The sequence below is a fragment of the Anomaloglossus baeobatrachus genome, chromosome 11 (genome assembly GCF_048569485.1).
Source record: "Anomaloglossus baeobatrachus isolate aAnoBae1 chromosome 11, aAnoBae1.hap1, whole genome shotgun sequence".
Lineage (NCBI taxonomy): Eukaryota > Metazoa > Chordata > Amphibia > Anura > Aromobatidae > Anomaloglossus > Anomaloglossus baeobatrachus.
Genome location: NC_134363.1, coordinates 67,054,305 through 67,078,525, shown reverse-complemented (window position 1 = coordinate 67,078,525; position 24,221 = coordinate 67,054,305). Strand labels below are relative to the sequence as shown.

The window sequence follows — 24,221 nt, the reverse complement described above, 5'->3', positions numbered from 1 at the left end:
TCCAGGGTTGTCTCTTTGCCCATCTGTCTCTTTGCCCATCTGTCTCTTTGCCCGTCTGTCTCTTTCCACGTCTGTCTATTTCCACGTCTGTCTCTTTCCACGTCTGTCTATTTCCCCATCTGTCTCTTTCCACGTCTGTCTCTTTATGTCTCTCTCTATCCGTCTCACCACCGACATCATATTACCTCACACATAAGCTTGTTATACTAACAGTTTATTTTGTTCCTATAGCAACCACTGACAGTTGCTATTAATAGCCTGTAGCCTGTATTCAGTTTAATGGAGGCAGGATTTTGGATAGTAACTGTAAAGCGCAGGGTTAAATTTTCCCGTCAAAACATAGTCTATGACGTTCCCTGGGTCACATGGAGCGTCTGTGCAAAATTTCGTGATTGTAAATGCGACAGTGCAAATTCCTTTAGCGGACATACATACATACATGCACGCATACATACATACATACACGCATACATACATACATACATACATACATACATACACACATACACTCAGCTTTATATATTAGATTGCAGTCAATGAATTATTCACCCCCTTCATATAAAGGGTCTTTATTATTTAGCAGAGCCTTTGGCTGTCTTGACCGGATGCAAACATGATGCATATATAGACACAAGATTTTGGCAGCATTTATGAACAATTTTGGACCTTTCCTCATACGCGATAACCATCAGCTTACAAATATTGTTGGGTTGCAAGGACTCTGTAAGGTAGCAAAGAAATAGAATTTTCCGAGACATACAGTTGGATGCATAGTTCACATGTTAAAAGTTAAAGACCACAGGCTATACTATCTGGACTTGTCAGAAAGAGGAATCTATCACCAGCTGCCACCAGATTACTGAGCAGGCAGGTGGTCAAAACATCATTGAGTGACTGCAAAAGACCTGTGGTAAGATTTGGTGGCAGCATGCAGAGAAGATTTAGGTTCTACAGCAAGGCCAAAATTAAAGAGGACTAACCACCAGGATTTTCCTAGATAAACTAAAGCCAGTGCTATATTGGCGCTATCATGATAATTCTAAACATACCTTTAGTTGTGAGATCGGATGTATACTTTCTGAAATATTGCAAGTAAAGTTTGTGAAATGCACTGTTATTTGATTGATAGCAGCTGCAGAATATCTAATAGGTGGGCCGGGTTTTGCGAGTTATTCCTTCCCCTGTCTGCTGCCTGTCCTACATCCCCCCTGTCCTTCTTCCCCTCTGTCCTTCCTCCCCCTGTCTGCTGCCTGTCCTACCTCCCCCCTGTTCTTCCTCCCTCGTTCCTCCACCTGTAATAGAGACAGGGGAAGGAAGGACAGACAGCAGACAGGGGCGGGAATAACTCGCAAAACCCGGCCCACCTATTGGATATTCTGTAGTGGATATCAATCAAGTAGTAGTGCATTTCACAGACTTTACTTGCCTGTATTTCAGAAACTATACATTTGATCTCACAACTAAAGTTATGTATAGAATCAGCATGATAGCGCCAGTATAGCACTGGCTTTAGTTTATATATGAAAATCCTGGTGGTTGGTCCTCCTTAAATACTGAAGGTGTCCATGTCTGAACTCCAAGATGTATGCTTCTGCTGACACAAAAACAAAAAAGTAAGAAAAAGAAGTTTTGGGATTTTGTTCGCTATATCAATAAAATAAATCTGGATCTTTTTGGGAGTATTGATCTGCAGGGCGAAAAGGAATAAAAGGATAACAGGACAATGGACTCCAAGCATACCACAAAGTCAACTAATTCTTGTTCTCAAACGTACTGAAAGATTATGATGCATCAATCACATTTGCCTGTCCTAATCTACATAGTAAATCATTAATGGGATTTGAAGGTAATGTTTGCAGCATACAAACTCAAGGATATTAATGAATTGTAGGCCATTGCCCATGAGGAATGGACGAAGACTAGGGAGAATAAACCAGAATGGAAAAGTTTTGGGTTCATACCGAACACCAGAAGTCTCAAACTCGAACATGGACTTTAAAACAGTCTGTGTCCAAGGTCGAAGTTTTTGTGATGCTCGTAGCTAATAAAGTTTGTTGAAGGCTGAAGTGCAGCTAACCAACAAACTTTATTGCATAGGGAAGATGCTTGTATGTTGCTGTGAACAATAAAATAAAAAAAAGACATGAACTCTCACCTATTTTCGATAACCAGTGTAGGTAAAGCAGACAACTGCAGGCTGCATCCCTCAGCTGTCAGCTTTATCTTGGCTAGTTATCAAAAATAGAGGGGATCCGAAATCTTTTTTTTACATTATTTATTTAAATCATTTTTAAAAGCAACATGTAGTCCCGCACCTATCTTTGATTACCAGCCAAAGTAAAGCAGGCAGCTGGGGGTTGGTATGGTCAGACTGGGAAGGGCCATAGTTATTTGGCCCTTTTCAGGCCTTCATGACTGCCCTGGTGCAGTTGTAATACATTTGTGGTTGATGTCACCTTAATTGAAAGCTGATATCAAGCCCAGGGGATAATAATGGATAGGCATTTATCAGACACCCTCCATTACTAATCCCGCAAGTGTAGAGGTAAAAAGCATGCAAATACACACACTCTTGAAAAAATAGTTTATTTCAATAAAGACTTTACCACACTGGCTCGCTCACCAATTTATCAATTAAAAATAAAACCTAGAACTTACGATGTAATCCAATGGTGTAATGTCCAATGTCGCCCATCGATTTCCTCTGTGTGTGTGTGTGTGTATGTGTTTTAACTCTACATTTGCCGGTTAGTAATGAGGGTGTCTAAGAGATGCTTGTCCATTGCTACCACCTGTGCTTGATTCCAACTGTCAATTCACAGCTGACATCAACCCCCAAAGTATTACCCCTAATGCAGGGCAGTCTGGAAGAGTAGAACAAAGTGCCAGAATTGGCGCATCTAATTGTTACTATTTTTAGGCTGGGAAGGGCCAAATAACCATTAGCCTTCCCACCCTGATAACACTGGCCCCCAGCTGTCTGCTTTACCTTATGGTTATGAAAAATAGGGCAATGTTCACGCCATTTTTTTTAAAATGTTTTTATGTAAATAAATTTAAAAAACAGCTTAGGATACCCTCTATTTTTGATAACCAGAAGAGGTAAATCAGACAGCCTCCAGTTTGGTCTGGTTTGGTCAGTTTGGTCTGGTTACGAAAAATAAGTGGGACGCCTTGTTATTTTTTTATGTATTCCCTATTCACATTTGTTTGTGGGGCATTTGTACTGATCTTACCCCCATTTTGTGTCATTTTATAGCCCCCTAGCCCTTACTACAACCATTTTACAGCAATTTCACAGCACAGAAGTTTGGGTCCCCATTGACTTATATGGGGTTTGGGGTCTAAAGGCCACTTTACACACAGCAACATCGCTAACGATGTCGCTGCCAATCGCATCCGCCCCTGATGTTTGTGCGTCATGGGCAAATCGCTGCCCGTGGCGGACAATATCGTTAGTCCCCGTCACACATACTGACCTGCCTAGCGAAATCGCTGTTGCTGGCAAAAGGCCTCCTTTCTAAGGAGTCACTGCGGCGTTACTAAGCGGCCGCCCAATAGAAGCGGAGGGGCGGATATGAGCAACCCGAACATCCTGAACACCTCCTTCCTTCCTCATTGCGGGCGGCCGCAGGTAAGGTGATGTCCCTCGTTCACATAGCGATGTGTGCTGCCGCAGGAACGACGAACAACCTGCGTCCTGCAACAGCAACAATTATCGGGAAAGGAATGATGCGTCAACGATCAACGATAAGGTAAGTAAGTTTGATCGTTAACGTTCGTTCGTGCGTTTCACACGCAACAACGTCACTAACGAGACCGGATGTGTGTCACGAATTCCATGACCCCAACGACATCTCGTTAGCGATGTTGTTGCGTGTAAAGCGGCCTTAAGGTAAAGTTCAGGTCAAGTCTGAGTCCTAAACCAAACTTTTTATTAAAGTCCGGCAGAACCCAGTGAACCCAAACGTCCATGGGTCCGCTCATCCCTAGCTGACTTTCAGAACTCTGTCAGAAACTAGTGCATGGCTAAGGTGAAAAACGTTTATTTGAACCTGTACGTGTAACTGTACTTTTGAAAGACTTTTCATGTTTTTTAGGGAAATATCACTAGTTTTGATCAGTGGAGCTTTGGACACAAAGACATTCACTGATCTATAAAACAAAAAAGCAGGATCACTCATCCAAGCTCCGCTTTCCTTTCATACTGCAGATGAGTTCAATAGAAAGTTTATGAGTCGCTTGACTGAGCATTTGTGCTCCTTCATTTAAGTTATTGCTGAGAATCTCAGTGTCCAGATCCCCATGGATCAAAACTTGCTGCATGTCTATAAAACGTGAAAAGTTTTCTTTTTTTTTAAAGTACAGCTACATTTTAACTACAGGAAAACCTGAATTTTTCAATTTAGAGACATTTTGCACCCATATGAACAGAGCTATTTGCTACTTTTTTAATACCATTGAATTCATGATGATAACCCTATTCCATATTCCTGATTAGATCATATTGTTTTCACAGAGGGTAGTCTGCTAATCTGGATGCTCCTCTCAAGTCAGCATACATTAACAGATATTTATTTAAGGTTTAAGGGAGCACTTTTTTACAGTCTCCTTTGTTAGCAATCAGTGATGTGTGTGTACAGCATGTGTGAAAATTAGAGATGGGCAAATCCGCAGATGTCCAGGTCCGGCAGGTCCGGCCGGACTTTAACAAAAAGTCCGGTTTAGGACCAGACCTGAACCTGGACGCTGAACCACATATAACTTTAAGGGTCCCTATCTTAAGTGTTATAAAATGGTGTTAGATAGGGCTAGGGGCTTGCAAAACAAAGCACAATGGCAATTAAAGCAGGACAATTATACTTACCAAGTTTCTGCACTGCTGTCACACTGCTTCCGGATCCGTTCATTAAATCTCATGCATTTTCACTTCTTCCCCGTCCCACCCTCTGTGACAGTGTCTGTGATTGGTTGCAGTCAGACTGCTGCAGTTCCAGCGTTTGTGATTGGGTTCTAGAAATGGAGTGTAAAAATTAATGAATAATTGGATAAAAATGGCATAGGGTCCCCTGTATTTTGATACCGAACACAGATAAATCAGACAATTACAGGCTGCAGCCCCCAGCTGTATGTGTTATCTTGGCTGTGTATCAAAATACAAGGGACACCATGCAGATTGTTTTATTTATTTAAATTAATTATTTTAAATAGCAAATTTTAAAAAATGGTTAGCAATCAACCCCAATCTTTATACCCAGCCAAGATAAAGCAGACAGCTGGGGGCTGGTATTCTAAGGCTGGGGAGGCCCATTGTTATTGGGTCCTCCCCAGCCCAAAAGTTGCAGCCTGCTGGTGCCCCAGAACTGGCACATCCATTCGATTTTTCGATCTTGGTGCTTTGTCCAGCTCATCTTGATTGCCCTGGTGCGGTGGCAATTGCAGTAATATAAGGAGTTAATGACATCTGTAATTTGTCAAAAAGTCACAGTTGTCATCAAGCCCGAAGTTAGTAATAGGGAGGATTTATGAGACCGCCCCCCACTACTAGTCATGTCAGGAAAAATAAACACAAAACAGAAAAATATTAATTGGAAAAAAACTGCCCTCTTTCTCCAATTTATTAACCCCCAAAACACCCCTGCAGGTCTGAAGTAATTCACACAAGGTTCCACAATGATCCTGGCTCTGCTACATCTGAGGTCGCAGTGCACGGTCACATTAAAAAATGAGACCGAGCACTGCAGCATTAGGCATGCACTGACAGAGCCGCAGCTCTGAATGGTGATGTCAGTAAGTACAGCTGGTTTTCCCACTGTACCCCAGCTGTGTCCTCAGGTGAACTGGCCTGAGGTGAACTCATTGAACTCAGTGACCTCACCTCACCAGATAGAATATTTACCAGTTGCTTTTTTTTCTGACATTTCCAATGCTTTGGTCTGCTCTGGCACGATATGTCCACATTTGTAGCTTGATGGCTCATGCAACATCTTCTGTGTGGACCGCGGGTTACCTACTCAATGTATGTGCTCTCATAGCTTCATTCTGAGTAAATAGACCTACATTAACAAAGTGACTTCCGGTCTACACAGAATATTCTGTGTGAGTCAGCAGACCTGTACACACGTTAATGCTATTCTGTGTGAGTCAGCAGACCAGTATACACTTTAATGCACACTCTACACACAATACTCTTTTAAGACCTTCCCAAAACATTGCAACTTGATAAATGTGCAGGTGGAACAAATGCCATGATTAGACGGATAGCACAATTTCAGGGTGAGACAACTAAGGGTATGTGCACACATTAAAAGAAACCTGTCAAGTGAAAAAAGGCTATTAACCTACAAATATGAGGTTAATCTGCAGGTTAATAGCATTCTGTACCTGCCCGATGCCAATTTGGAGCCCCACTGCTGGGAGGAAAAGAACTTTAATCCTCCCAACAGCATTCATCTTCATAGGGGAGGTGCCAGTGCAGGTTCAATCACTGCTCTGTTTATTGAGAGTGGCAGCTGTGACTATACCCCATGCACTGATTCACTGATTGACCGGTTGTCAGTCTAGGCTGCGGTGATGCTCTCCATACATGCTGACCCTATGACTGGAAACCAAATGCGGCCGGGAGGAATAAAGTTCTTTTCCTCCAGGCAGTGAGGCTCTAAGTGCTGGTACCAGGCAGATTCAGAAAGCTTTTAATCTGCAGATTAACCCCATATCTGAAGGTTCATAGAATTTTTTTAAGTAAGAGGTCCCCTCAAGTATTTGGTGCAGAAAGTTCTGCACCATTTTTTCATATCTTGGCAGGAAAAATACTGCATAAAATAGATTTGTTGTGCCGCATTTTTCATTCTTTAAAGGGAACCTGTTTTAGGGAACTTTTTTGGCGTATAAGCCACCGGGCTCTTATATACAGCATTCTAACATGCTGTATATAAGATCCCAGGCCGGGGGTATAACATAAAAAACACTTTATAATACTTACCTAACTGTCGCGCGGTTGGCCATATGGACGTCTCCATTCTCCGGTGCCGGCGCCTCCTCTTTCGGCCATCTTCGTCCTCTTTCTGAAGCCTGTGTGCATGATGCATCCTACGTCATACACACTCGCTGGTCCTGCACAGGCGCACTACAATACTTTGATCTGCAATGCTAAGGGCAGAGCAAAGTGTGCCTGGTCAGGACCAGAATTCCGACGAGTGTGTATGACTTTGAACGCGTCATGCACTGCGGCTAGAGAAGAAGAACAAACATGGCCAAAAGAGGCGGCGCCGGCACAAGGACAACGAAGACGCCCATATGGCCAACCGCGTGACCGTTAGGTAAGTATTATAAAGTGTTTTTTATGTTCTCACAGCGGCCTGGGCTCTTATATACAGCATGTTAGAATGCTGTAAATAAGATCCCAGTGGTGGTGGCCGCAGCTTATAGGCCAAAAAAGTGGTGACAGGTTCCCTTTAATGATTCATTTTTTACATGTTTTTTTTATGCAGATTTTTCTCCACTCCACATATGCAGCAAAAATGTTGAAAGAATTAACATGCTCGAAAATGAAATCTGCACCAAATATGCAAACAAGTCTAAAATAAGCAACTTGTAGAGGAAACTTCAGGATTCTCATTCACTTTGTTGACAGTAGAAATCCCTTAAGGTTTTGTCTCAAATCTGCACAGAAATAAAACAATATAAACCTGCAACATGTGCACAGGCCCTAAGGGTTTCTCTTGAGGATAAAAATCTCTTACTTTTTATATTTCAACTGAAAGCAGTGGGGTGTGACTGGTTTTGCAGATCATACCTAACTAGTGATGGGCGGATGCTCATATACCTGGGATCAGCAGGTCCAAGCAAGTTGTAAACAAAAATCCTGGTTTGGGCCCAGATTTGATCCTGGATATCTAGCCAGACGCCAGTCCTCATGTAAGGGGTACTTTACATGCTGCGACATCGCTAGCGTCGGCTAGCGATGTCCAGCACATGCGATATGTGTTGATTGCTGCCGTAGCGAACATTATCACAGCTGCACATACCTGGTTGGCGACGTCGCTGTGACTGCCAAACAATCCCTCCTTCAATGGGGAGGTGCGTTCGGCGTCACAGCGACGTCACCGCGACGTCACTAATCGGCCGGCCAATAGAAACGGAGGGGCGGAGATGAGCGGGACATAATATCCCGCCCACCTTCTCCTTTCCGCATTTCCGGTGGACGCAGGTAAGGAGATGTTTGTCGCTCCTGCGGGTTTACACACAGCGATGTGTGGAGCTGCAGGAGCGACACACAACATCGTACCTGCGGTCAATCCGACATTATGGAAATGAACGACGTTACACAGATCAGTGAGATTGTACGCTTCTGTGCTCGTTCATTGTTCCATCTAGGATTTACACGTTGCGATGTCGCTACCGGCGCCGGATGTGCGTCACTAATGACATGACCCCGACGATATAGTGGTAGCGATGTCGCAACATGTAAAGTACCCCTATGTCTATAAGGACCAGAATCCAGAGCTGGTAGAAGGGATAGGAGAATTGGAGCAAATGCGTTATACTTACCTAGTCTCTACATTGCTCTAATGCTACCTACGTGGCCGCTCATTAACCTCATACATATTCTCTTCCTGCCCTGTCGAATGTCAGTCCCCGCATCTTTGATTGGTTGCAGTCAGACGCGCCCCCAGTCTGTGTGACAGCATGTCTAACTGTAACTAATCAGATGTACTGTGTGTGCATCTCTATTGCTGTAAATATAAATAAATAAAAAATTGGCCTAGGGTTCCCCTGTATTATGATACCCAACACAGATAAAACATACAGCTACAGGCTGCAGCCCCCAGCTGTGCACTTATCTTGGCTGTGTATCAAAATAAGAGGAACCATATGCAGTTTTTTTCAATTATTTTAAAAATTTTAAAAAACGGCATGCGGTCCCCGCAAATTTGATACCCAGCCATGATTACCAATAAATAAAAGAGACTATAGTTCTGGAATCCTATCATCAATATACCTAATTTGGATGTGTCCGTGTTTCTGTGCGCAATGAGTCATCCACAACCCTATGTTGCCGAGGCAGCCATCCACAGCCCTATGTTGCCGAGGCAATACTGTGAGACAACATTGTGAGGCAATATTGAGGGAACACTGAGGCAACACTTAGGCAACAGTGTGAGGCAATATGTTGCCGAGGCAACACTGTGAGACAACACTGAGGCAACACTGAGGCAACAGTGTGAGGCAATATTGATTCAACACTGAGGTAACAGTGTGAGGCAATATGCTGCTGAAGCAACACTGTGAGGCAACATTGTGAGGCAACACTGAGGCAACACTGAGGCAATAGTGTGAAGCAATATTGATTCAACACTGAGGCAACATTGTGAGCCAACACTGACGCAACTGTGGCGCCCCTGAGGCTGCCATCGCCACAGAGGTACTGCACCTCATTCAGAGGTGTGGTGCCCCATCCTGGGTAAAAAAGAGGCCATCTGTCGGTTCACTTTTCAAAAACTTGCAGACGCTTAATTGTTAGCTCACACATTAGATCAGGGTCAGGGCAGGTACCATTAATGCTTGTCGACCAGTGGTCTGGTTATGGCACTTAAGCCCTGTGCACTGGATTGATACCAGCTTGGGGGAGGAGCTTAGTGGCTGAGGTTTCTGAGGTGAGTGGGCGGAGTTTGAGTTTGAAAATTGGCGGTTAGGAGAGTCAGTCAGGAGATGGGAGGAGACTGACTAGGGGTGGTGACCCTAGGGGTCCTGCTCAACTCTGAGGAGATGGAAGAAAAATCCCAGTGACTTAGGGAAAGTGTGTCAGACACCCCTATACAGTCATGGCCAAAAGTTTTGAGAATACTACAAATATTAATTTTTACAAAGTCTACTGCTTAAGTTTTTCTAATGGCAATTTGCATATACTCCAGAATGTCATAAAGCGTGATCAGCTTAACAGCAATTACTTGCAAAGTCAATACTGGCTAAGAAAATGAACTTTAACCCCCAAAGCACATTTCAACATCATTGCATTCCTGCCTTAAAAGGAGCAGCTAACATTGTTTTAGTGATTGTTCCATTAACACGGGTGTGGGTGTTGATGAGGACAGGGCTGGCGATCAATCAGTCATGATTAAGTAAGAATGACACCACTGGACACTTTAAAAGGAGGCTGGTGCTTGGGATCATTGTTTCTCTTCAGTTAACCATGGTTATCTCTAAAGATACACGTGCAGCCATCATTGCTCTGCACAAAAATGGCCTAACAGGGAAGAGTATCGCAGCTACAAAGATTGCACCTCAGTCAACAATCTATCGCATCATCAAGAACTTCAAGGAGGGAGCTTCCATTGTTGCCAAAAAGGCTCCAGGGCGCCAAAGAAGGACCAGCAAACGCCAGGACCGTATCTTAAAACTGTTTCAGCTGCGGGATTGGACTACCAGCAATGCCGAGCTAGCTCAGCAATGGCAGCAGGCTGGTGTGAGTGCTTTTGCACGCACTGTGAGGTGGAGACTGCTTGAGCAAGGCCTGGTTTCAAGGAGGGCAGCAAAGAAGCCACTTCTCTCCAGAAAAAACATCAGGGACTGACTGATATTCTGCAAAAGGTACAGAGAGTGGACTGCTGAGGACTGTGGTAAAGTCATTTTCTCAGATGAATCCCCTTTTCAATTGTTTGGGACATCTGGAAAACAGCTTATTAGGAGAAGAAGAGGTGAGCGCTACCACCAGTCTTGTCTCATGCCAACTGTTAAGCATCCTGAAACGATTCATGTGTAGGGTTGCTTCTCAGCCAAGGGAATCGGCTCACTCACAGTCTTGCCTAAAAACACAGCCATGAATAAAGAATAGTACCTCCAAGAGCAACTTCTCCCAACTGTCCAAGAGCAGTTTGGCGCCCAACAATGCCTTTTCCAGCATGATGGAGCACCTTGCCATAAAGCAAAGGTGATCACTAAATGGCTCATGGAACAAAACATAGAGATTTTGGGTCCATGGCCTGGAAACTCCCCAGATCTTAATCCCATTGAGAACTTGTGGGCAATCATCAAGAGACGGGTGGACAAACAAAAACCAACAAATTCTGGCAAAATGCAAGCATTGCTTATGCAAGAATGGACAGCTATCAGTCAGGATTTGATCCAGAAGTTGATTGAGAGCATGCCAGGGAGAATTGCAGAGGTCCTGAAGAAGAAGGGTCAACACTGCAAATATTGACTTGCTGCATTAACTCATTCTAACTGTCAATATAACCTTTTTGTACTCATAATATGATTGCAATTATATTTCTGTATGTGATGTAAACATCAGACAAACACAATTAAAAACCAGAGGGCAACAGATCATGTGAAAATATAATTTTGGTGTCATTTTCAAAACCTTTGGCCATGACTGTAGTCACATTTCACCGACAATAGCTAAAGGTGAAGGGATTGGTTGCAAACGGGGTTTCGGACCCTAGGCTAGGACGATATTTCAGGACTTCCTAGTAACACCGGAGGCCAGGGTGGCTGTACGCACCTTTGGGCCACAAGCAGCACAGAAATCCGCTGGAAGGGGGCCACAGAGGACCAGGGACCCAGGCAGCCAGAAATCCCTTTGAAGGTCCCGAGAGGGAGCCAGGCAGGCAGAAGTCCCTTTGCAGGTCTGCGGCCCCTGGCTCAGGGCACTGTGTGTGGAGGAGCAGGACAGGAGGGTGAAAGTCAGCGCAGAGAGACTGCCAGGAAAGGCAAACAAAAGGAGAACCGGTACTTACTCATTTGGGATCGGTGGTTGCTCATCACTGAGGATCCCAGCACACTGTTGATGAACTAAAAAGGCTGTCAAGCTTACATCAATTTAGTGAGTAAAAGACTTGTTGCAAAGCACTGGTGTTGCCTCTATTCCTCCTGCGTCACAACCTGCCATCATAGACTTTTCATATAATCAACGGTTATCTCGGGGCCTCACTCCACCTGTGGGGAGTAAAAACACCTCAGCTGTGCCCTCATCACCTGCGGCGGGAAACCCACAGTGCAGCGATGGCTCACAAAGCCGCAAAACCACAGGTGGAGTCACAAACTTTATTCTATTGTATATAATTGTCATCTCTCTTCATTTATAAGACACCGCCAGGGTCACGGAGCCGGACCCCCGCCACCACTGACGTCCCCGGACTAGTCCGGACCAGTTCCGAGTACTCCCGGCCCTGGGCCGGGCGTGTCACAACATTCACTCAATACTGAAGCAACATTGTGAGGCAAAACTGAGGCAATGTTGTGAGGCAACACTGAGGCAACATTGAGGGAACACTCAGGCAATATTGAGGCAACAATGAGGCAATATTGAGAGGCAACACTGAGGCAAAACTGTAAGGCAACATTTCTGAGGCAACACTATGTCGGGCTAGCGCTATCTGATAGCGCTACTTCAAATGAAAGAACATGGATCCGCATAGTGCTACCGATAGTCAAAGAGAACGTGTAGAGCTATCCGATAGCGCTACTCCTAGAGAACGGATAGCGCTATCCGGATAGCGCTATCGAAAAAAGAAGCATTAATATCATTATTCCCTCTCTTTTTCATATACAAGGTAAGAGTGGCAGGACATGTACACCAGGTATTTATGTTTGCTGTTAGTCTGCACGTACCCAGTCTGGTGCATGGTTACACCCCATTATGAGGTCAGTCTCAAGCATGGTTATGTGACGCCCTAGCCTATGAGGTCATCACAGGGTATTGTGCAAGCTGCCCTCCCGCACAGTATCCACCCTCCTTGGTTAACGGATCCCAGTCCTCTGGTGTTGTTAACATCTAGTCCAATCAAAATCCTAGGAACACTTCCCACTTGAACCTACCAGACACACCATTGGGAGCCTGAAGGGAAAAGGGCCACCCACTTGGGGGGTTGGTGAGGTGAAAGTGAGGACAGTGACAGTTGAGAGTGGAGAGTCGAGAGTGAAGGAGGTGAGGTGGCTCTCAAGAGGAGAGGCCACGGAGGAAAGCTCCTGAGTACTAGTACTAGTACTAGTAGGTGGGAGACGTTGGTCTGGGCCTGGTAGGAGCTGGAACCCAGACGCAGGGGACAGTGTAAAGGGGCACAGATTGCCGAGGAGGGCAGCCGGCGGCCTTGAGCTATCACCGGGCAGGGGCCAGGGCACGACGGGGTACATGGACCCCAGGCTGGAAAGTAGCTTCACGCACTCTGGTAATTTACCCGACGGGGGTGAAGACTTCAAGTGTCATCCCCAACCCGCTCCAAAATCGGGGTACTAGCGCACCGATGGGATAGGACTTTCCCACTACAGTCCAAAGAAATCCTACGCGTTAACCCTGAGAGCAAGCTCACTCCGTTAGCCATATGGGTGAGCGGGACCCGGAGAGTTTCATACCAATGGGTCCAATCGAGACTAAGGTGCCAGGGATAAGGCCACAGACCAACAACAACACCAGGGGCACAGATCAAGGCGTGCTCCCTGCAGACTACGGTGGTGCTCAGAACTTTGGTTTACAAGCTGTCGGTGTGGTAATTCTGAGACTGAATACATTGGAAACCCCCCTGCACCTATCCCCCAACGGCACCTAAACACCGTTCATCACCAACGGGCCCCAGGACACAAACTCCCTACCCATGGAGGGGTTAAACATCAGGCTGCCACACCATCGTCACCGGGCTCCCCAATGGCAGCGGTAATCCCTCACATTACCATGCACCGTGGGTGGCATCACGAACTTTCCAAAATCCCCCTGTACATATCCCCCCCCTTCTTTTAATCGAGTGGCTGCGCAACCCCCGGGTCCGGAGACCCCTCGAGCCACCGCAGATCTGGAACCGAGCGGTGGCAGAAACCCAGTTGCTCGCCCGGGGGCGGTACAGTTAAACCCCATTGCATGGTCAGTCTGATGCGTGGTTACACCCCATTGCATGGTTCGTAATCCCACCTCACACCCAAGAACAATAATAGGGCACTTTTGATCTGATGACAGATTAGTGATTGACCAGAAATTATAAACTGTACAGTTAATTACCTTTTATTGTATATATCCTTTTAATGCCTTATGCTTTATGGATATATCAGTAATATTTCTGCTTGTATGATATATGAAATCACGGTCAGAGAGAACTATAATACATTCACTATCCTTCTACTATTGTCTTTCAAAGTATAAAATCTGCATTCGAGTAATGGGTGCGGCGTCTCTCTATGACAGTAACCTTTAAATGGATTTAATCCTCCATTATTTCCATTATATTAAGTGGCTCATGACAAATCCAGCCTAATAGCAGTATCAATCTCCTTGGAAGTTGTTGTCCTTGACAGCTGTGACGGAGGATGCCATGAAGGCCCAGGACAAATTCATGATCCTTATCTGTAACTTTGATTCCCTGCTTCTGCCTCCGTTCTTACGTGAAGCTCTCTGCTGGTGAAGGCCTCATATTTCTGGATAATTCTTGCCTTTTTTTTTATCTCTTTGAATGTCACATATTTCTTCCACCTTTCTCTTACAGTTATTATCCCAATTTCCACTCCCTCATTATTCCATCCTCTCATTAACATAATTTTCTTTCCTCTGATGTCTGTATTATTGCTCTGTCTGTAAAATGACTTCTCTATTTCACAACTTCAATCAGTCTTTGTCTTTCATTTACATATCAGTTATTTCATGCCGCTGTCTGTCTCCTTTTCACATTGTAGACCATGCGGCACGTTCTCCTCCGGTCTCGTCCTGCCCTCCCTTCCTCTGCCTTCCTTTCCTGTGCTGACTGGTAGACAATTTTTCCTCCATTAATATTTCAAAAATGGTCTTGGGGCAAATGGTTCTTTTCTGACAGTTGATATACACACTTTGTGCACTCACTTCATTCATCCGGCTGCCAGCATGAGTTATCTGCAAGGCTAATATAGTTATTAACATTCAATCAAACCACCAGGGAAGGTCCTCGTGAATATATGTGTCAAGAGTAACCAGTCAGGGTCTCCTATACTTACTGTAAATACAAGAAATTACCGACACATTTCTTCTTCTAGAAATGCCAGCGAAGTCCAGGCCAAGCTTCCATCCCCACTGGCAGTGTAAGATTTTGGATGATATTAGCATATGAATATTTAAAAGCTAGGCAATGCCATGCAAGTAAAGATCAGTGAATCTAATTTCATGGGTTGCTGGTTCTATAAGAACTGGAACTGTTAATTCTGGGATCGCTCTTCATGCTTGGCATTACGCTTTAGTTGCCCATCAGCTGCCAAAAGAGTATTACATAGGACACCAGCAGTCACAATTGAAATCGCTCTTAATCTTACCCTGTTTTCTTTATTATTTTTTTTTCTTTCATTTCATCCTTGAAGAACCCAGATAAGAAGTGGCACGTGGTGGGCATTATATATTAAAGATAATTTGTCAGCATGTTTTTGCAATGTAATCTGAGGACATCATGCTGTAGTGGTTAATAAACAAAAATCAATTATGCCTCTCTTATCAGGCTGGGGTGTTACACTGTTGTTTACCTAAACTAAAAGCTTTATCACCTAGTGATTATCATTGCTGGACTACATTGTCATGCTCATGGCAATCCGACACCCCCCCTTGTATGATTGGCACCTCATACAGAGCCTGCTGTGGGCTCTCTCTGCTCTGCTGCATTGCTAAAAGCTTTGATTGTGTCAGAATGGCTGCAACCAGTAATCTAAGTGATACATCATTGGATTCAGGATCTCTTTGCCTACATCGTGGTGCTCTCAGATGAGGTAGCAAAAACCCAATGGCAAATTCCCTTTAAGTGCATTCTAATACATTAATTGTCAATGGCAGAGAAGGAAAAATAGATTTTTTTTTTACAGCCAACACTAAAGCGGGCTTTACACGCTGCAACATTGCTAGCACCCGCCCACGTCGGTGGCGCATCACGGGGTGATCGCTGCCGTAGCGAACAATATCACTATGGCAGTGTCACACGCAATTACTTGTTCACCGACGACGCTGTGGCCGCCGAACAATCTCTCCTTTAAGGGGCGGAGATGAGCGGCTGGAACATCCCGCCACCTCATTCATTCCTCATTGCCGGTGGCCGCAGGTACGATGCTGTTCCTCGTTCCTGTGGTGTCACACATAGCAATGTGTGCTGCCACAGGAACGACAAACAACCTGCGTTCCAAACGAGAAACGATTTTTTAAAAATGAACGACGTGTACGCGACGAACGATTTGACATCTTTTTGCGATCGTTACTGATTGCAAAAAGGTGTCACACACAACGACGTCGCTAACGAGGCCGGATGTGCGTCACCAACACCGTGACCCCGACGATATCTCGTTAGTGATATCGTTGTGTGTAAATGGGTCTTAAGAGTAATTTAATATCACTGACCCATAGAAGTGAATAAAAACATTATGACCCTGATTCAACTAGGAATTTACTCCAAAAAATTTCTTTGAAAAGTCACAACATTTTTTGCCACGCAACATAATTTTGTGACTGAATCTGATCTGATCTTAGGGCCGTTTCACACATCCGGCTTTTCGCCAGCTTGCCGGATCTGGCACACTCCAGTACAGTGTGATACAGTACAATGGCAGCGCGACAAGCTCCAGCCACATGCTGTCATGTGACTGGAGCATGGGACCCGGGAGTTGTCATGCTGCCAGTGTACTGTATCACACTGTACTGGAGTGTGCCGGTTCCAGCAATCCGGCGAAAAGCCGGATGTGTGAAACGGCCCTTAAGGGTACAAAGTGTACCCATACATACATGGAAAATGAGACCAAGTTTTATCAGCTTTTGCTTTTTTAATTTCAACTTTGACAATTTGGTAAATTCCAAATTTAAGAAGCTCTGTCACCAGATTTCATAATGAAAATGGCACACGTCAGTCAATAGATCCCTTAGAATGAACATATTTACTTTCCAGCTGCAATTTTGGCAAATGCCCTTTTTTTAATTTTAGAAGTTAAATATCTTAAAGACACCATTTTACAGCTCATTATGACATGAATTTTCAAAGTAAATACATCAGCCACATCAGGTCTTTGAGACCTGTTTATTAACATGTGCAGTTTTTAATGTGAAATCTGTTGACATACATAACATACAATACCAAGCATGCACAATAATAATTTTATGATTTAACTATTTAGAAAATATGAACAGATCAATTCAATACAATTCAAATTTGTGTAAATTTTTTAGCAATTTGTTCAACTTGATGAACTCAAGTATTTTGGGATTCACTTAATTGGAAATGCCTAAAATGACCCCGGATGTAGCAAGGTGGATTTCTCCTGGGTGGCTGAAGGCTGCAATTTTTAGGCTGGGGGGGAATAAAAATGGACCTCCCCATCCTAAGAATGCAAGCCCCCATCTGTCAGGCTTTATCCTTGCTGGGTATCAAAATTGGAGGGAACCGCACACGTTATTTTTTAAATTACTTATTTATTATTATTTAAAAAAAACAAAAAAAAGCCACATGCAGTGCCTCTTATTTTGATACACAGCCACAAAAAGCACACAGATGGGGCTGCAGTCTGTATCCATGGCTTTATCTTTGCTGGTATCAATACAGAGGGACCCTACGACAATTTTACTTATATATTTATTTATTATCACCAGTATAAGGACACAGACAGCGTTTGTAATTCCCACCAATTACAGATGCTGTCTCAGAAGATGGGGGCAAGTTTCAACGGCAGCCAATCAGACATGCCAGTGGAAGGGGAAAGCAGTGAATATGTATAAGGGATAACTATCCGTTCCGGAAGTAGCGCTGCAGCTGCGGGGAGACTTGGTAAGTCTGTACTGCTTTAGCCCTTTTTTTATTTTCTTTCTTTTATAGCCCCCTACACCATTTTACAACACATCATTTTTGCCTCAACGATCGGATTGGCAGTCTCAGGCGGGTTCAGCAATAAAAGAACCAAACTGATCCTTGTCAGGATCACTCATCTCTACATAGGAGTGCTATCCATGTTTTTCATTGACAGCACTCATACTCATGATAATTTATGGGGTTGTTCACATGTTCATGATTTTTTACAGAGGTCCTTGTAAAATTATTGAGATATATCCGATTTTGATTTGATGGCTGTATCAAAATTGGTAATGCAAGTCAATCGGTCTTTATCCTGGGAGAGGCATGATGTTAGGTTAGGATCCTATCAAAGATTTGTCGCAGCTGGTGGGTTCTCATGAATTGGACAATTTATGCTCTAAATACCTTCTTTTTTAAGTTTATTTTATATGAGGGGCTGCTGATAAGTCTTTGGCTTTGTGATCTTTTTTTGTTTCTATGGTAACAAATGTTACATCATATGCAAGCATTATGTGTCTAATAAATGTTTTCAAAATTTTGTGTTTGTTGCTTATAGCAACAGTGTTCTATGCACGTGGGAAAACAAAATGCAGAGTCTAATGCGATATTCACAGCAACTGAGAGCAGAGGAGGGATAAAATTCTTGTTTCTGCAAGGAAAGTACGCGAAGGATATTCATGGTGATGTCGCAGACATTGGGGGATCAATACCCTTCATATTCCACAGTTAATACCTGGGTTGCCAAATTTAAAATGGGCCACTTCAGCAACAATGATGAGGAATGTCCTGGACGACCGAGAGTGGTTGTTGTTCCTGAGATCGTCGATGATGTGCACAACTTCATACTGGAGAATTCACGAATTTCAGCTAAAGCAAAAGCAGACATCATGGGGATTTACCGTGAACGTGTTTGTGTCATGACCCATTATCCATGAACATTTGGACATGAGGAAACTATCTGCAAAGTGGGACCCCAAATGTTTGACAACAGATCAGAGAAGCATGTGAGTAAAAACTTCCCGGTCCATTTGTCAGCGTTTCCGGGTTGATAAGAATTTCCTGGATTGACTGGTCACTATGGATGAGACCAGAGTTTATTGGTATGACCCTGAAAACAAGGAGCAGTCAAAACAGTGGAAGCACAGTTATTCTCCTCATCCAAAGAAGTTCAGGGTGCAAAATTCAGCCACTAAGGTGATGGTGTCTGTGTTCTGGGATAAGGAAGGCATGCTGCTAGTGGACTACCTTCAGAAGGGTTCCACCATCAATGCAAAGTATTACATTGAACTTTTGGACCACTTGAAGGCAGCTCTGAAGGCCAAAAGTTGCAGCAAGCTGTCCAAGGGAATCTTGTTCCTGCAAGACACTGCCTCCACTCACACTGCACAAGCGACCACAGCAAAACTGGCAGAGCTGGGCTTCAAGCTGGTTGACCACCCACCTTATTTACCAGATCTAGCTCCCTCCGACTATCATCTGTTTCCAAACCTGAAGAAACACCTCAAGGGTACCATTTCAGCATTTCAGATGCCATGGCTGCTACAGATGCCTGATTTGAGGCACAACCGAAATCCTTCGATTTGTTAGGCTTACAGAACTTGGAATACCGATGTAAGAAGTGTGTTGACATCAGTGGAGAGTGTGTGGAATAAATGTGAAGTTTCATCATGCTATCTCGCTTCTTTCTGGGTAAAGACAAAAACTTATCAGCAGCCCGTCGCATAGCAGTAATGCAGTTAAAATTTCATATATTCAATGATTGCATGCGCCTAAGTGCTTAAGTGCTTACAAAATACTGATCTATTCTTTTCTTCATCATGAGATACTGTAATTTTTACTACAGGATGTACAACAAAACGGTGGTATTGCTGTACATAGCGCTAGCAATCAAATAACCACAAGTTCAAGTCTCCTACGAGGACTAACAAAAAAATAAGAAATGAGAAAATATGTTGTTTTTTTTTAATACATACATATATATATATATATATATATATATATATATATATATATATATATATATATATAATATGTAAAGCTGAATGTGTGTATGTGTGTGTGTATGTATGTATGTATTTGTGTATGTCCAGGATTGGCATCTGCACTGTCGCAGCTACAGCCACAAAATTTTGCACACTCACACTTCTGGACCTCAAGAGCATCATAGGCTATGTTTAGAGGGGAAATTTTAACCCCGCGCTTTACAGTTATTCGCCAAAAAACCTGCCTCCATTAAAGCAAATGGAGCTGGGAGCCACAGTGCAGCCAGAACTTCAGAGGAATGCGCAGCCACGCCCTTATATGGAATGTTGGCGTGTCACAATGCAGCCAGGAAAAGAGGCAGACACAGACAGGGTAAGAAACAGACATAGACAGGGTAAGAGACAGACACAAAGAGACAGGCACAGACAAAGAGACAGACTGACAGGGAAAGAGAGAGACAGGGAAAGAGAGGGAAAGAGAAAGACAGGTTAAGAAACAGACACAGACAAAGAGACAGACTGACAGGGAAAGAGACAGATAGGGAAAGAGAGGGAAAGAGACAGGCAGGGTAAGAGACAGACAAAGACAGGTAAAGAGACAGACAAAGAGACAGACACAGGGAAAGAGACAGAGGGAAAGAGGGAAAGAGACAGACAGAGAAAGAGAGGGAAAGAGACAGATAGGGAAGGAGAGGGAAGGAGACAGACAGGGAAAGTGACAGAGATAGATAGACAGACAGGGAAAGAGACAGACAAAGAGATAGAGAGAGAGACAGAGAGATATATACAGAGGGGAGACAGACAGAAAATGAGAGAGAAACAGATAGACAGTTACTATCCCGGGCAGCGCCGGGTGCTATGTTGTGAGGCGAGATTTTAACCCCGCGCGTTCCAATTTACCAATCAATTTTGCCCCTATCTAGATAATGGGGAAAAAGTGAAACGAAAAGTGTCGGGGACAAATTGACAGCTGACAGATGTGAACAAGGGGGACTTAAAGAGTGAGAGCGATGGCGCCAAAGAGTATATACCGTACAGTAGCTAAGGTGGGGCCCCTACATGGAATACTCACCACACTCGGGGATATGAACACACGCACAAAATTTGCCACATACTACCACATGCTTGAACACATATACCACCTTCAGTACACATTTCACACATACACAAACCTCACCACATAATCGCCCTAAAAAAACACACACAAGTCTGGTATTATCCTTCAAAAATAAAAATCTGATTAATAAGCAGCCAAACTACAAGAACAACAAATGTACCATATAGGAAATACGGCAGCTGTCAGTCACATGACCTGTCTATTATGTGTATGTGTGAGCTAATATATACTGTAAGGGGGAGGGATTTCTGTTGCCTGGAGATTTATCAGGCTGCCAACAGCAACCAATCACAGCTTAGCTTCTAATTTGCTACAGTTAATTAATCTGAGCTCTGATTGGTTAATATAGGCAACAATTTAATAATTACATTTCTATCTATCTGTTTTGTGGTTTTTGTGTACAAAATACATTTTTGTTAATACATTCTATTTTGTTAACAGCAGTTATCAACCCGGGTGAAGCCGGGTAGTACAGCTAGTATATATACATATATATATATATATATATATATTTATATATACATATATATATATATATATAAAGAGAGAGAGAGAGAGAGAGAGAGATCTAATATACAGTATATAGCTGAGTGTACGTATGTATGTCCGCCAAAGGAATCCACACCATCTCATTTACAATCACAAAATTTTGCATATAGGCCTCATGTGACTCAAGGAACGTCATAGACTGTTTTGATGAGAAAATTTAACCCCGCGCTTTACAGTTACTCTCCAAAAAAACTGCCTCCATTAATGTCAATGGAACTGGGAGCCACAGGTCATTAATAGGAGCTGTGATTGGTTGCTATTGGAACAAATTCATAGTATAAGAAGCTTCTGTATGAGGTAATATGATATCGGTGGAGAGATGAATAGAGAGAGATAGAGACAGAGCGAGAGACAGGGAAAGGGGCAAACAGAGAGACAGGGACAGACAGAGAGAAAGGGGCAGACAGAGAGAAAGGGGCAGATAGAGAGACAGGGGCAGACAGAGAGAAATGGACAGACAGAGAGAAAGGGGCAGACAGAGAGACAGGGGCAGACAGAGAGAAAGGGGAAGACAGAGAGAAAGGGGCAGACAGAGAGAAAGGGGCAGATAGAGAGACAGGGGCAGACAGAGAGAAATGGACAGACAGAGAGAAAGGGGCAGACAGAGAGACAGGGGCAGACAGAGAGAAAGGGGCAGACAGAGAGAAAGGGGCAGACAGATGGAAAGGGGCAGACAGAGAGACAAACTAAGACAGACAGAGATAGAGAAATATACAGACAGCTAGGGAAAGAGACAGACAGACACACAGAGACAGACACAGGGAAAGAGACAGATACAGGGAAAAAGACAGACACAGGGAAAGAGACAGACACAGGGAAAAAGACAGACAGACACACAGAGACAAACAGAAAGAGACAGACCATGAGAGAGGAATATGGAATCTTGGAATATGGATTCAGAAACCATTTTTTTAACAAAATTCTGATTTATTTTTTTTTAAGCCAAGAAAGTATTATACAACAAAAACAAAAAATATATACTTGTTTGGTATTTCCATAGTTGTACTGACCTGCAGAATCATATTTCAAGGTCATTTTTATTGCACAATTTATATCATTAAATATAAAATCCCCCCAAAACAATGGCAAAACTATAAAAAAGAGCATTTTGTTCTTTACTTCAGTGCACTTAAGGATAAAGGGCAAATTAAAGGAAGAAGTTCATAAATACAACCTCGGGCAACAAAGAAATTTTTTTGTAATTGGTAACCCATTCAGGTGTATACAGTGTGTCCACCCATATTCTGTACATCGCCATTGACTTGAGAACGGCGGCAGCTATAGGCATAGAAGTGGTGTCTAGGTATAGTAAAGTAGCCATGCGATATGCAATGAAACCACCTATGGCGCCACCTGGTGGAAAACAACGGAGTTAGCATTTTTATCTTGAAAACGGAACGAGATAGAGAAAAAAAGTGAATTAAAAAATTGTAGGGCATCATCAATTCAATACAAATCGAGACCTTGCATACAGAAATGCTATGATATGAAACCCATGACCCCCCCCCCCAAAACATTGAATGCAGGTCAGACTGTAGATCTGCATAAGAGCTGGAGTCAATTGCATCATTTTTTTTCTATGGATAAAGAATCAGATAGGAATAATAGAAGAAAGAATAATACATAAGACTTGCCAATGTCAGTTAAATATAATAAGACATATTACGTATTGTGTAATGACAGGAGGGATAAATTATTACTATAGCTGTTCCAGCTGCCGTGATTGACGGCCATTTCTTGAGCCCTTAGATCTTTTTTTCACTTTGATATTTTAAATGATTTTTTTATGACCATTATATTTTAGTTTGTTTTCAATATCTTTCATTGTTAATACATTTCCTTGTCTAGTTTTATACATTTACAACTATTTAGTCTTTTCTTAAGCATGGTGTTCCTCATTTTACATGAAAACCCTAATTGTATGTTTTCTAATGCAAATCTAATAATGTGTATTTAGCAATTGTATTGTGCATAAAATCACTGCTTTTTCTAATATTTTATTTATTTATTTTTTTAGGAAAAAGGTTCCACCTTCCTGCAGTTGGGGGCTTCTACAGAGCAGCAATTGCAAGTCATCTTTGAGGTTTTGGAGGAATATGATTGGACGGCTTTTGCGGTTATCACCACGTTATTCCCTGGCTACGAAGACTTTGTGGATTATATTGAGTTACTAACTGACAGTAGTTTTATTGGATGGGAAAATCGAGGGGTTTTAACACTTAATCTCACTGATGACCCCAGTGGGGCGAAATTAAAGAGACAATTAAGAGAAATTACTGTACAGGTACGACTGCTCTACTGTTCTAAGGATGAGGCTGATGGAGTCTTCAAGGCTGCAAGAGAAGCTGGGTTAACCGGACCTGGGTACATTTGGTTTATGGTGGGAACCAACTTAGGAGGCACAGATTACATGCCGGAGCACTTGCCTGTTGGTCTGTTTACAGTTTTGTCTGCTGGATGGAAAGATGACCTTCACAGAAGAGTTCAAAATGGAGTTGCTATCATCGCAAAAGGGGCAGAGGCTTTGTACAAAGATTTTGGTTTTATACCAGAATTTAACAATGATTGTCGAGCACCTAACCTTACTCATGGAAGTGAAAATCTACACAGGTAATACTGATTCTTTTATTCCTGATTCATTAATTATGTTTAAATTTTTGTTTTATAGGCAATTATAATAGAGTAGCGTCTAACATTGCCAGGCTTATGATTTTCATGGTTGTGACCAAAATAGTTGAGCAAAAGAATTCAAAGGACACTGGTTAGTATTCCATGATCTTGTCAACCTCCTTCTATTTGCTCAGACTT

The 24,221-nt window shown here is 43.1% G+C and overlaps 1 protein-coding gene across 4 annotated transcripts in view; it reads left to right on the top strand.

Annotated features, from left to right (window-relative positions):
• The window catches only part of GRIN2D (glutamate ionotropic receptor NMDA type subunit 2D), a 1,213,579-nt gene that overhangs the window by 620,558 nt on the left and 568,800 nt on the right, over nucleotides 1–24,221 (top strand). For all 4 annotated transcript variants that reach the window (XM_075328780.1, XM_075328779.1, XM_075328778.1 and 1 more), the window contains one exon: nucleotides 23,431–24,023. In XM_075328780.1, coding sequence (XP_075184895.1) covers nucleotides 23,431–24,023 — 593 coding nt within the window. The remainder of the gene's footprint in view (nucleotides 1–23,430; nucleotides 24,024–24,221) is intronic.